The 12,249-nt window shown below is 46.3% G+C and overlaps 1 protein-coding gene across 6 annotated transcripts in view; it reads left to right on the top strand.

The window, feature by feature from the left end:
• The window catches only part of RAP1GAP2 (RAP1 GTPase activating protein 2), a 255,839-nt gene that overhangs the window by 125,085 nt on the left and 118,505 nt on the right, over positions 1-12,249 (top strand). For all 6 annotated transcript variants that reach the window (XR_008629101.1, XM_055129987.1, XM_055129991.1 and 3 more), the window contains one exon: positions 1,105-1,189. Coding sequence is in view for 5 of the 6 variants with exons in the window: in XM_055129987.1 (XP_054985962.1) it covers positions 1,105-1,189 (85 nt within the window). In the remaining variant the exon portion in view is untranslated. The remainder of the gene's footprint in view (positions 1-1,104; positions 1,190-12,249) is intronic.

Here is a 12,249-nt window from a genome sequence, read left to right as displayed (position 1 = left end):
ATGGATGGTTGGATGGATGGATGGGATGCAGGAGAAGGAACTAGTTGCAGAGTTGGGGGACTTGATGGCTCAACCAGTCTTTTTGGCACCAAGTGTTGTTCTGTTACCCTTGTATGCCAGGCACTCCAGGACACCAGCGCCCCTGGTGCAGGCAACTCCCCAGGTTCTGCCCAGCTGGCCCTGTTGTGTAAGCATTGATGGGAACACTTACCCCGCTGCCAAGTTCTGCCTGGTGACAGGACTGCAAGCCAGCCCTCCCTGGTCACCTGCAAGGGCCAGATGGAAGTGGGGAGTGTGTGAGAGCTGCTAACTTGTTGCAATCATGTTGTCATGGTGACACAACTCTGTTTAGCAGCCTCTTCATGGTCCTAGCCCACATGGACTAAAATAAGTTTTACCTGCTGCTAACACAGCAGGCAACCCTGTCCTGCTGAGGTCAGCTTGCACACTTATGGGTTATGTGAGTGTGTAGTGTGTGTGTGAGTGTGTGTGTGTGAATGTGTGTGTGTGTGAGTGTGTGTGAGTGCGTATATGGTGTGTGATATATGTGGTGTGTGATGTGTTTGAGTGAATGTGTGTGTGTATGTATGCACAGAGGAGCCTCGGGGAGGAAGGCCAGGACACCTCACCCCTCTCTCCTTCCGCCCCAACCCCAGTCCTCTTTACTTTCTGCTGCTGGTCCTCAGCCTTTAGGAAGGTTGTTAGAACTCAGGTGCCCGGGCCCCATCACTGGACTTGCAGGTGTCTGCCTGAGAATCTGCATTTCTAACAAGTTACTGCATGATTTTGATGCTGGTGGCACAGGACCCACACTTAGCATTCAATTTTTAGGACAGGGCCAGAGTGATAGTACAGTGGGTTTGCACTGTACTCAACCGGTTTGGTCCCTGGCACCCCATAAGGTCCCCATGTCCCTCCAGGAGTGATCGCTGAGGAAAAAGCCAGGAGTAAACTCTAAGAACCTCCAAGTGTGGCCCCCAACAAAACAACAGCTGATCAGGACATCCAAGCCATGGAAACCTGATTTTGCCCAGGGTGCTGGGCTGTGTTTTGAAACCCACAGAGCCCTCACTCACCTCTCCGTGTGCTCTTGCCTCTTCACAGGAAGCAGGAGCTGGCCAACAGCTCAGACGTGACCCTCCCGGACCGGCCGCTGTCCCCTCCTCTCACTGCGCCTCCCACCATGAAGGTAAGCGGCGAGGAGTTGGACGAGGAATTGGGGAGGGAGTCTCCAGGCCCAGCTCCTCTGCTGGCAGCATGCGCTTGAGCCTGCCAGCCTGGAGGCCAGTGTGACTGTGGAGCTGGGAGGTGCCAAGTGGCGTGAGGAAATAGCCCGGGGCTGAAAAGGGGTTGGCAGGAAGCGTGGAAACTAGTGAGAGACCTTGTGAAGCCTGAGGTTTTGGAACCAGGGCCCAGACAGAAATAAGAGGGGACACTCCAAAATGCAATGGGGAACCTTAAGGGGCTGCTGCTCAGAAGAGGGTCTTGGACTGGGGGTAGGAGTGAGGAATTCTGTGGGATGGGACCCTCAGTGGCTGAAATGTCTCTACCTCATTACCTCAGTTCCTGAGGTGGAGTAGCCCTATAGTTTCTGAAACTCACTAAGTCCTATCAGCACTTCACGGATTAAGTCTTTCGTGAGAGAGCCTATCCCAGGACGCTCTCAACCTAGAAAGGAGCCAGGGCGGGGGAAGGGGGGGTCACCTTTCTTGGACCATGCCCTCCCTCTTCACCCCTTTCAATTGCTCCTGGAGCTGGTCCTCAGGGAGGACTTTAGGTCCAGCCAGTGTTCCTGTCTGGAGAGCAGGGTTTGCCACCCTCTCCCCCGCCCCCTCCATGAAGAATGACTCTGAAGGAGTCACCCGCCTCCCGAATCATCAGATGGGGCTTCTCTGAGGTGATTCACATTGTCCCTGTTGTCCCTGTGACACTCTCTTCTCTTACTTAATTCCTTCCAAAGGGATATGCTCACAGGAAGTAGCAAAAGCACTTTCCCTTTACCATCCTGGCTTGAGCTGTGCGCTGTGTGCGGAGTGGGGAGCATGGGTTGGAACTGTCCGGGTTGGATTAGGATTAGGGCTAAAGTGGGAGCTACCGAGGTTTCACTGAAAGTCATCCCAGGGCTGGGACTCGAGCGAGTCATGTGCTGGGTGGCGGAGGGTAATGCTGAGAGGCACGTCTCCTTTCTGAATTTCAGCCTCTTGGTATGTAAAATTGGGTGTGACCTGCTTGTCTCTGTGCTTGTGCATGGCAGGAGTCTGTAGGGATGACTCGAGTCTCCCAGGAGTCTCCTGGCAGGCTCTCCTGACTCACATGCTCATTTAATTCATTCCAGCCGGTGTTTGGCTCCATTCTGCTAGTCAAGACACATGTTCACAGGCGACAGAAACCTAACCCACTTTGGTGTAAGCATAAAAGGGGACCCATTGCCTTTTGTAATGGCAACGATGACTCCAGGCATGGCCACACCCATGGAATTGTCCCCATCTCTCTGTTTTGTTTCCTTCTTTGTGACGATAGCAGATCCTTCCTATCTACTAAGGTCACTCCCTGGGAAAGAAAACTATCTAGCTCATTGGTTCTAACAGAATTTCCACGGGAGGAAGTTCATTGGCCTCACCTAGGTCATGTGGCTGTCTCTGAGCCAATCACTGTGACCAGAAGGATGGAAGGCTGTGGGGCCAGGACAGCTCCTGGGGGAAGATTGAGGTGCTACTCTGAGAAGGGGGAATGGGTGTAGGGTAGGCAAAACCAACAGCTTTCCCTTCCAAGTGTAGAACACGTGCCAGGCTCAGTGCTGAGTGCTGGGGATGTAGTAGTGAATATTGGTATTGGAGACCCTGTTGTTTAGGAGGTGGCTGTCTAGTTAGGGAGACAGAAGTTGAAACAACAATTTTTTGAAAGAGTTGGGCAATTAGGTATGTTGGATATTTCATAGTATATAGCTCAGAAATAATGTAAGGTGTGTGTGTGTGTGTGTGTGTGTGTGTGTGTGTGTTTGTGTGTAAGTAAGTTCACAATGGGCTTCTCTGAGGAAATGATGTCTTCACTGAGTTCTGAGAGTTCAGGAGGACTTCGGCTAAGGTGCAATGGAGTGGAGGGTTCTAAATACTGCTACTTAGAGTTAGGCCAAGGCACCTGCATCATTTGGGAGCTCCTTAGAAATGCAGATCTCAGGCACCACTCGTGAAAGGGAATCTACTTGTTACAACATTCCCAGTGGGTCACTTGCACATTCTGGCTGAAAATTCTGGCTGGAAAAGCTCTGGGAATGCCCTGAGGCAGGATTCTTCAGGGTCTCGAGGATTTCTGATGTCTCTTCCCCCAACCCCCAACATCTAGGTAGTGGTCGGGGTCTCCCCTGTTTCCCTTGGCCGTGTAGGCTTGAGGTAGGGATTAGCCATACCCCTAAGTTGATTAGCTTGGGTCAGAGAGTGACAGGGAAGGTTGTCTCGTTCCTTTCTGGTAAGCTGGAGACCCAGACATGTGTATGCCTCACCCAGATCCCAGGGAAGGTGAGTTGGGTTCCTCTGGGAGTCCTGATTCCCCCTCCCCGACCCCTCTGACATTTGTGTTTTTCAAGGAAATTCCCCCCACCCCACCCCACTAATATAAAGCTGAGAAAAAGCAACCAAAGAACTGCTGAGCAGATGGGCTGAATGACAGCCCAGATCTCAGCCTGAAAGAGAACCGGGTCTTGTGCAGGGTGGGCTGGGAGAGGGTTTGGGAATGCTTCGCTGGGAATTCTATGGATTGTTTCAGGCCCATGTCTTTCTGTGATCTGTTTTTCATGCCCCAAAGAATCAACAGGCATTTAGGGAGTCCTAACTCTGTGTGTGTGTGTGTGTGTGTGTGTGTGTGTGTGTGTGTGTGTGTGTGTGTGTGTGTGTGTTTCCCCAGCAGATCTCATGGGATCAGACTGGGGCCACAGTCAGACCCCTCAAAGGCCCTGCTGTATTCAGGCACCTTAACTGAGCAGAAGGAACCAGATGGCTCTGCATGTGACAAACTCCAGGATGGCATGTGGCTTCTCAGTGGGGAACAGAGGACTTATAGCACTTCACAGGGAAGGGTGGGAGGTTGGAGGATCCTTGACTGGGTCACCCCGACCTCTCTTGCCCAGGACTGCCCTGAGACAATAATCTTTCTGGGTTTTGAGAGGTTAAGTGGTTCGGGTTAGAATGGAACCACCCAGCTGTCTGCAAGCCAAATCAGTGTTGCCTTGAAAGGGACAAAGCTGGAACTTGCTCTGAAGCATCACACTGGTCTCTGGAACCCCATCATACCTGGCTTGGCGGGGGTGACCTGGAGATGAGCCTTGTTTAGCCATCTCCATCTCTTTTGGTTCGAATGTGTGGGCAGCCCCCTATCCCCCCAGATCCCAGGAGAGTTGGGCTCATGGTTCCATGGAGGATAGGACTGGAAGTGAAGTTTGTTCTTACTCTGCTCCTTTGGAATGTGGCTCTTCAGCCCTTACCACCATCTCTGAAACCATCTGAGGCTGGTGGGAGTCTTCAGGTGCCAGAAGCGAATGGGGGCGGGGGCGAGGAATCTTTCCTTCGCCCTTCCCTTGGGGCAGTGATATTGGGTGCCTTCCTCCCCACTTCCTCTCTGTTCACCAGCCACACTCGCATCCGGGCTGCCTTTTCTTGCTGCAGCATGGCCTAGGCCTGTGTTATCTCTCCCACGAGGTGGGGAGGCCCCGAGGAAGGGACATAGGGAGACTTCTTGGCTAGAGACAGGAATGACCCAAGGACATCAGTAGGGAGGTGGATTTCCCCTTCTTTGAGAAAGCCCTAGAAGGGAACACAAGAGGCAAACCAAGTGTTGGTTACCTCCCTCTGGCGCCCTCAAACACTGAGGGGGGAGGTTTAACTGATTCTCCGTTGACACTTTGAGGACCCGGGGAGATTCCTCTCTGTCTCTGCACAGACTCCCATCCTGTCACTTGTCCAGACACCATCTCCTTGGGAGCCACCACCCTGAGCACTTGCATTCTGAACAGCCCGAGGCGAGGAAGGGCTGCCTGGACACGCACTTTGGAGGCCTTAGGAACATAGAGACCTTTTGTATCACCTGCGTGAAGCCGGCCCTCCTGTGTCATCTCCTGCACGTAGGTGTGTTGTCCCTGAATTTGTCATCATAAAGGCCAGCCGACTTATACTTCTTGCAAATTACTTTAGGTGTAGCCAGATTTAAAAAAATTTACATACATTAAAATGCATAAATCTTAACCATTTACTTTTATTAATGGATACACCTGTGCAATCCATATGGTGATTTGGGTTTAGGATGTATCTATGTCCTGTAAATTCCAGAAAGGTCTCCAGGCCCTTTCATAGTCAGTTCCGCTGCTCTCTCCAGAAAGAGTTCTGATGATTTTTTTTTTACTGTAATTTGACCTGTTGTAGAATTTACACAATATGTGTTTGTATATATTTTTATATTGATTCAGGTAGCATTGATTGAGAGCTTCATGTAAGGAATGGAGTGGAGATGGACCAAAAAAATGTCTTGTATGTGGCAACACCAGGTTTGATCCCTGGTGGAATCAAACCACAATTGGGAATGGTCCCTGAGAATCCAGCTGGATGTGAACCCCCCAATAGAAATAACTCAAGGACATTAGGTCGCATGTACCCCTTCAGTGTCCGGCTCAGCCAGCATATGAGTTGTCCCTGTTGCTGGGTCTGTCAGCACTTTCTGTTTCTTGTTACTGTGTGAATATGTTTCACATTAGTTATTTCCCAATGAATACACATTGGGTCATTTCCAGTTTGGGCTGTAATTGAAGAGCCAAGAGCTAGGGCCGTCCTGGTGTAAACTTTGCTTTATTTTCCTTTTGGACACACATTTTTATTTTTCAGAATGGGAATAATGGCAGGTGAATGTTTGACTTGATATGAAAATGCCAGACTTCTTAATAAATTGCCATCTGGTTTCATGTTTCACCTGGTGGTACTCAGAAAGTTCTGACCATTCCACAGCCTCATCCTCACAACCTCACCGGCATTTGCTATTGTCAGGGTTTCAACGTTAGCCACTTGAATGGGAAGGAAGGGTATTTCTTTGTGGTTTCAGTATCTACTTGAACCATTCTTTTTTTTTTTTTTTTTTTTTTGCTTTTTGGGTCACACCTGGCAATGCACAGGGATTACTTCTGGCTTTGTACTCAAGAGTTACTCCTGGCAGTGCTCAGGGGACCATGTGGGATGCTGGGAATCGAACCCGGGTCGGCCGCGTGCAAGGCAAACGCCCTACCCGCTATGCTTTTGCTCTAGCCCCTACCTGGACCATTCTTATGCATTCCTTTTCCCTTCTTCCTACTTTAAAATAAGATTATCAGGGCCAGAGGGGTAGTGCGCGGCAGAGAGCAAGAACTATGGCAGGTAAGGCACTTGGCCTTGAAAGTGTCTGAACTAGGCTTGATCTCTAAGTCCCCTATTTCCCCCTAAGTCCCACCAGGACTGATCCCTGAGCACAGAGTCAGGAATAATCCCTGAGCATTGCCAGGCGTGTCTCAAAAATAAATAAATAAATAAGCAAGTAAATAAATAAATAAATTGGGTTGCCTCTTATAGGTATTCGTTACATAATCTAGATACAAGGCCGTTCTTTTTTATAACAGTGCCTTTGGCTTGCCGAACTTTTGATGATGTCTAATTTGTGGTTTCTTTTTTAATCTTATGTCTCTAGCTTTCTAGTCCTAAGAAATCTCTGTTTACTTTTTATAACAAAGATTTTCTTCTGTGCTTTTTAAAAAAGTTTTATAGTAATAGATCTAAGACCCTTCTCAATATAATTTAATCGTGCATGGCATGCTATAAGGTATATGAATGGCCTATTGTCTAGGTTCCTTTATTTCCATATTTCCAGTAGTTGAACTTTCTATCGCCTGGAGTTGCTTTGGTGCCTTGGTCAAAAATTCACCGACTGTATAAGTGAACCATATGTTTGTATAGTTGTCTGTACAAGCCATGGTGATTCTGTCCCTCAGGGATTGCCAACATTGGATGCTTACTCTGTGGTGGCTTCACCCGCTCCTCTTCTGGCAGGTATTAGCAGTTGATCACTGCCCTCTTTCCCCTGAGGTTAGATGTGGTCTCACAATCCTCTCTCACAAAGATGGCAGGCAGCTCCTGCCAGCCATTTGGAGCTGACATTTGAAGCAAATTACTTCTGGCATCTTTGATTAAAATTGTTGGAAGAGGTTAAGGGATTTGCTCAAGGTCCTGCAGCTGGTGAGTGCAGTGCCAGGATTTGGACTCAAGTCTGGCTGTGTGAGTCTGAAGCCTGTCCTGGCTGAACCATCATCACTCCTGGCTGCTTTGCACCACTCATTAGAGTGCGGTACTCTAACCCCTGACCACTCACATTTTCACCTGTAGAACAGAGACATTGGCCATCTGGAAGAGTGGGTGTGTCATGTAATGAGAGAGCCAAAGGGGTACTTAGTACATAGTAGATGCTCAATAATTGTTTGTGATAATGATGTCAGTCATGGTGTTGAGGATGACATTGTTATGTTCTTGCCCTTGAAAATATATAGTCTGTACTTCTTATAGGCACCTGGAGATATTGACCATGAAAGTCCCACAGGGCCTTGAGCCGCTGGCCTTCTGAGGTGGAGGCCTTAGAGGGGCCCCTAGAAATTGCTAACAGAGCTGAAACTATAGACTTTGAACTGGGAGTCCAGGCTTTCTGAGCCTCGAACCTTTTATTCCTAGCTGTCAAGACTAGGTCTCATAATTTCTCCCTTTTCAGAGACTAATCTAGTTTCTTTGACCTGGCCTTGCCCCCGCCACCTTTTATTTAAGGGTGGGATATATCTGATTCACAATACTGTTCACAAAAGGGTTCCATGCATGCAGCTTTCTGACGCCACATCCTCCACTGGAGTGTTCACTTCCTTCCTCAGTGCCTGCCACCCCCATCTCCCCAACCACTTGCTGTACCTTTGAGTCTATTATTTTCCTCCTAAAGGTGAAGAATGATTTTGAGGTTGAGTAGTACGTAGTTTTAGAAACTGCTTGTCTGGCGTCAGGGTTTGAGGCTTTCCCACTTCCTGTCTGGTTGACTCCTCTATGCTTCAGTTTCCTCTTTTGTAGACTTGGAATACAAAAGCACTTGCCTCCTGCATTTGTAATGGGGATGGATTGAACTGATGCATGTTTGAAACTTAGAGGCACATAACACGGCTGCTTAAGTGTTTCATCATTCTTTTTTCCTGCAGAGGACAAGCATCACTTAGATTCTGAGGGAAAGTTGGGAAGGAGGAACATTACTTTTTGTTTAATATAGTTTCCACTCAGGACACCCCTAGTTTCTTGCCTGCTATTCTGGTGCCAAGAGCTGAGTGCCTCTCTGTTCAGTGAACAAGAATTGAAGTTGTATTTTGTGTGATTGGCCCTTCCTGTATATTAACCCCGAAATCCTGCCTGATAAAGGGGATGACAGTGAGGGATGTAAAAAGGACCCCAACCCAAAGAACCGACCCAGAAAACTCACAGAGATCTGGGCGTCGGGGGGGGGGTATCTGTGGAGAGGGTGCGTCAGCTACTCTGAGCCTGCCAGAGGTCACAGGCCAGGCTGTCCCAGAGGGAAGGTTGAAACTGATGGACCAGCATTCTTATAAAGAATTTGGAGATCAAACTGAGACTTTTGATAGTTGAGCATTATGAAATGTCTGAAGGTTGGCTTAGAAATGCATTTTGGGATCTTTCTGTTTTCATCAGAAGTTTACTTTCTAATTCTTCTTACCAGTAGTGAATTTTGTACTGTACTGTACTGTACTCTCATGCTGTCGTCTTGTTGTCCATCAATTTACTTGAGTGGGTACCAGTAACGTCTCCAGGGTGAGACTTGTTGTTACTGTTTTTGGCATACCGAATACGCCACGGGTAGCTTGCCAGACTCTGCCGTACGGGCGAGATACTCTCGGTAGCTTGCTGGGCTCTCCAAGAGGGGTGGAGGAATTAAACCCGGGTTGGCCGCGTGCAAGGCAAACGCCCTGCCCACTGTGCTATTGCTCCAGTCCCCTCAGTGAATTTTATGTTATTTTAATTATATCACTTTTCTTTATAGATTTTATCTTATAAAAGTATCGGATTACACAGTTTTTCATAGCTGGGTTTTTGACAATGTTCCATCATTGATCCTGCCACCAAGTGTCAACTTCCTTTCAATGTTCCCAGATTCCCTCTCCTATCTCCAAGCCCCAATCCCAGCCCTAGGCTGCTATCTTTGACAGGTACCTTTTAAGTTTGTTTATTAAAATTTGCATCTCATGGTTTCAATGTTGTTGACTCTGTGATTTGGATATTTAGCTCTATCATTCCTTAACACCACTGGTGTACCCGAGTCCCCTGGACCCCTGCCCCCATTGCTACTCATCTATCTCTTCTTCCCTTCCCCTTCACTCTGCTTCTTTCTTTCTTTCTCCTCCCTGTACTTTGGGGTCAAGGGTGATCTAGGTGATCTAGGGTCAAACCATTTTAAACCATTGCATTTCCTCATCCAGTTACTCTAAATACCACGTAAGTAATATTGTCCTGTGTTTATCCTTCTTTGTCCGATTACTTCATTTTACATGATATCTTCCAGTTCCATCCAGTGCAGCAAATTGCATGATTTCATTGTTCCTTACAGCTGTCTAGTATTCCATTGTGTGTATGTACCGCATCTTCATGTTCCACTGATCTGTTGTTGGACATCTTGGTTGATTCCAAATCTTGGCTGTCATTCTGAGTGCTGGGGTGAATAATGGTGCACATACGTCCTTTTGAATGAATGTTTTCCTGCCCTGGGGTAGGTACCTAAAAGTGAAATTGCTGGGTCATATGGGAGCTCAATTGTAAGTTTACTGAGTACCCTCCATACTGTTTTTCATAGGGGTTGAACTAGACACAGTCCCATTGGCAGTGGATGAGAGTTCCTTTTTTACCACATCCGTGCCAACACAACACAACACAACACAATACAACACAACACAATAATAAGAACAACCAACACAGGTTGTTCCTATTATTATTATTATTATTATTATTATTATTATTTTGCTTTTTGGGTCACACCTGGCGATGCACAGGGGTTACTCCTGGCTCTCTACTCAGGAATCACTCCTGGCGGTGCTCAGGGGACCATATGGGATGCTGGGAATCGAACCTGGGTCGGCCGCGTGCAAGGCAAACACCCTACCCGCTGTGCTATTGCTCCAGCCCCTGTTCCTATTATTTTTGATATATGCCATTCTCACTACTGTGAGATGATATCTCATTGTTATCTTGATTTGGATTACCCTAATAATAAGTGGTGATAAACATTTTTTCATGTGTCTGTTGGCCATCCTTTGGTCTTCCCCAGAGAAATCTTTCTGTTCATTTCCTCTCCCCCTTTATAAAAGATTAAAAATATTTTTTAAATTAAAAAATTTTAATTTTTGTAAGGTAGTTCACAATATTTGATTGCATTTAATATTCGAACAGTGATCTCACCACCATTACACCTTTCCACCACCATATTTCAGATGTTTCCATCCTGAACCCCAACCCCCACCCTAAAGCAGAACCAAAATAATTTACTTTGTATTATTTTTTATGAATAATCGATGAAAAATGATCGAAAAATAGCGCAGCGGGTAGGTGTTTGCCTTGCACGTGGCCCACCCGGGTTCTATTCTTCTGTCCGTCTCGGAGAGCCCGGCAAGCTACCAAGAGTATCCTACTGGCATGGCAGAGCCTGGCAAGCTCCCCATGGCGTATTTGATATGCCAAAGCAGTAACAAGTCTCACAATGGAGACGTTACTGGTGCCTGCTTGAGCAAATCAATGAACAATGGAACGACAGTGCTACAGTGCTACAGGAAAGTGTGTCCAGATTGTTGTATTTCACCCAGGAGCCATTAAGCCCTTCTATAAGAGGTTTAAAGGTTGAGACTTGTGTACTTTTATATATATATATATATATATATATATCTGTAGAAATATATTTCTCCCTAAGATCGGTTGCCTCCTACTTTAAACCCCATCAACTATGGTGTGCTACTTTTGGTGTGAGGTATGAGATGTCCGCGTGGTCCAGGATTGGGTTCACTCGTGGGTCAGGCTCGACCTGATTGTGTGGAGAGGGGCATGAGCATGGCAGCGGGTGAGTTCTGGAGTTTTTTTGGGTTCTGGGGCTGACTCTGTTGGGGCCTCACCCACCCCCTTCCTCTCCTTTTTTTTGGATGCGGTTTTGGATGATCTGATGCTGATTCTTTTGAGTGCTTTATATATCCTGGATTTTAAGCTTTTATCTGATGTATTGACCACAAATATTTTCTCCCATTCAGTTAGCTATCTTTTAGTCTCAGCTTGTGTTTCTTTTGCCATGCAGAAACTCTTTTATGTGATATAGCCACATTTGTTTGTTTTTGATTCTGTCATTTTTGCTAGTGGCATTGTATCATTGAAGACACCTTTGAGGTCCAGATCTTGGAGCATTCAGCTTGTATTTTCCTTAGTGTTTATAGACTCTGGTCTGACCTCAAAGTGTTTGATCCACTTATGTATAGGGTATGAGAAATGGACCCAGTTTCATTTTTTTTTTTAAACACATGGCTATCTAGTTTTGCCAGCACCGTTTGTTGAAGAGGCTATCTTTCACTCCATTTCATGCTCTCAAACAACTTTGCTAAAAATTAACTGACCATATATCTGGGGGTTCATCCTTGGATATTCTATACTGACCCACTGGTTAGAGTGTCTATCCTTATTACAATACCTTGCTGTTTTGATTGCTTTGGTGTTATAGTATAGTTTTGAGCTAGGTAATGAGATAAACCCCAGTTTCTTATTTTTCAGTATGATTTTGGCTATTCGGGGTCTTTTATAATTCCATATAAACTTTATTTTGGACTGTTCTAAGTCCTTGAAGAATGTTGTTTGAATTTGGATGGGGATTGCATTGAATCTATAAAGTAGTTTAGGTAGGATGGTGATTTTGACAATATTGGTTCTTTCTATCAAAGAGCATGTAATATTTTTCTATTTCCTAATGTATTCTTCTATTTCTTAAGTGTTTTAAGTTTTCATGGTATAGATCTCCAACCTGTTTTGTTAATTCCTAGGTACTTAATGTTTTTGAACACTGTTTTGAATGGAATAGATTCTTTGATCTCTTTCTCTTCTGATTCATTATTTGTATATAGGAATGTGACTAATTATTGAGTATTGACTTTGCAGTCAGCCATTTTGGTGTGTTGGTTTATTG

Source organism: Sorex araneus, chromosome 3, assembly GCF_027595985.1.
Source record: "Sorex araneus isolate mSorAra2 chromosome 3, mSorAra2.pri, whole genome shotgun sequence".
Lineage (NCBI taxonomy): Eukaryota > Metazoa > Chordata > Mammalia > Eulipotyphla > Soricidae > Sorex > Sorex araneus.
Note: the sequence above shows the minus strand (reverse complement) of the source record. Positions and strands in the feature narration are given on the sequence as shown.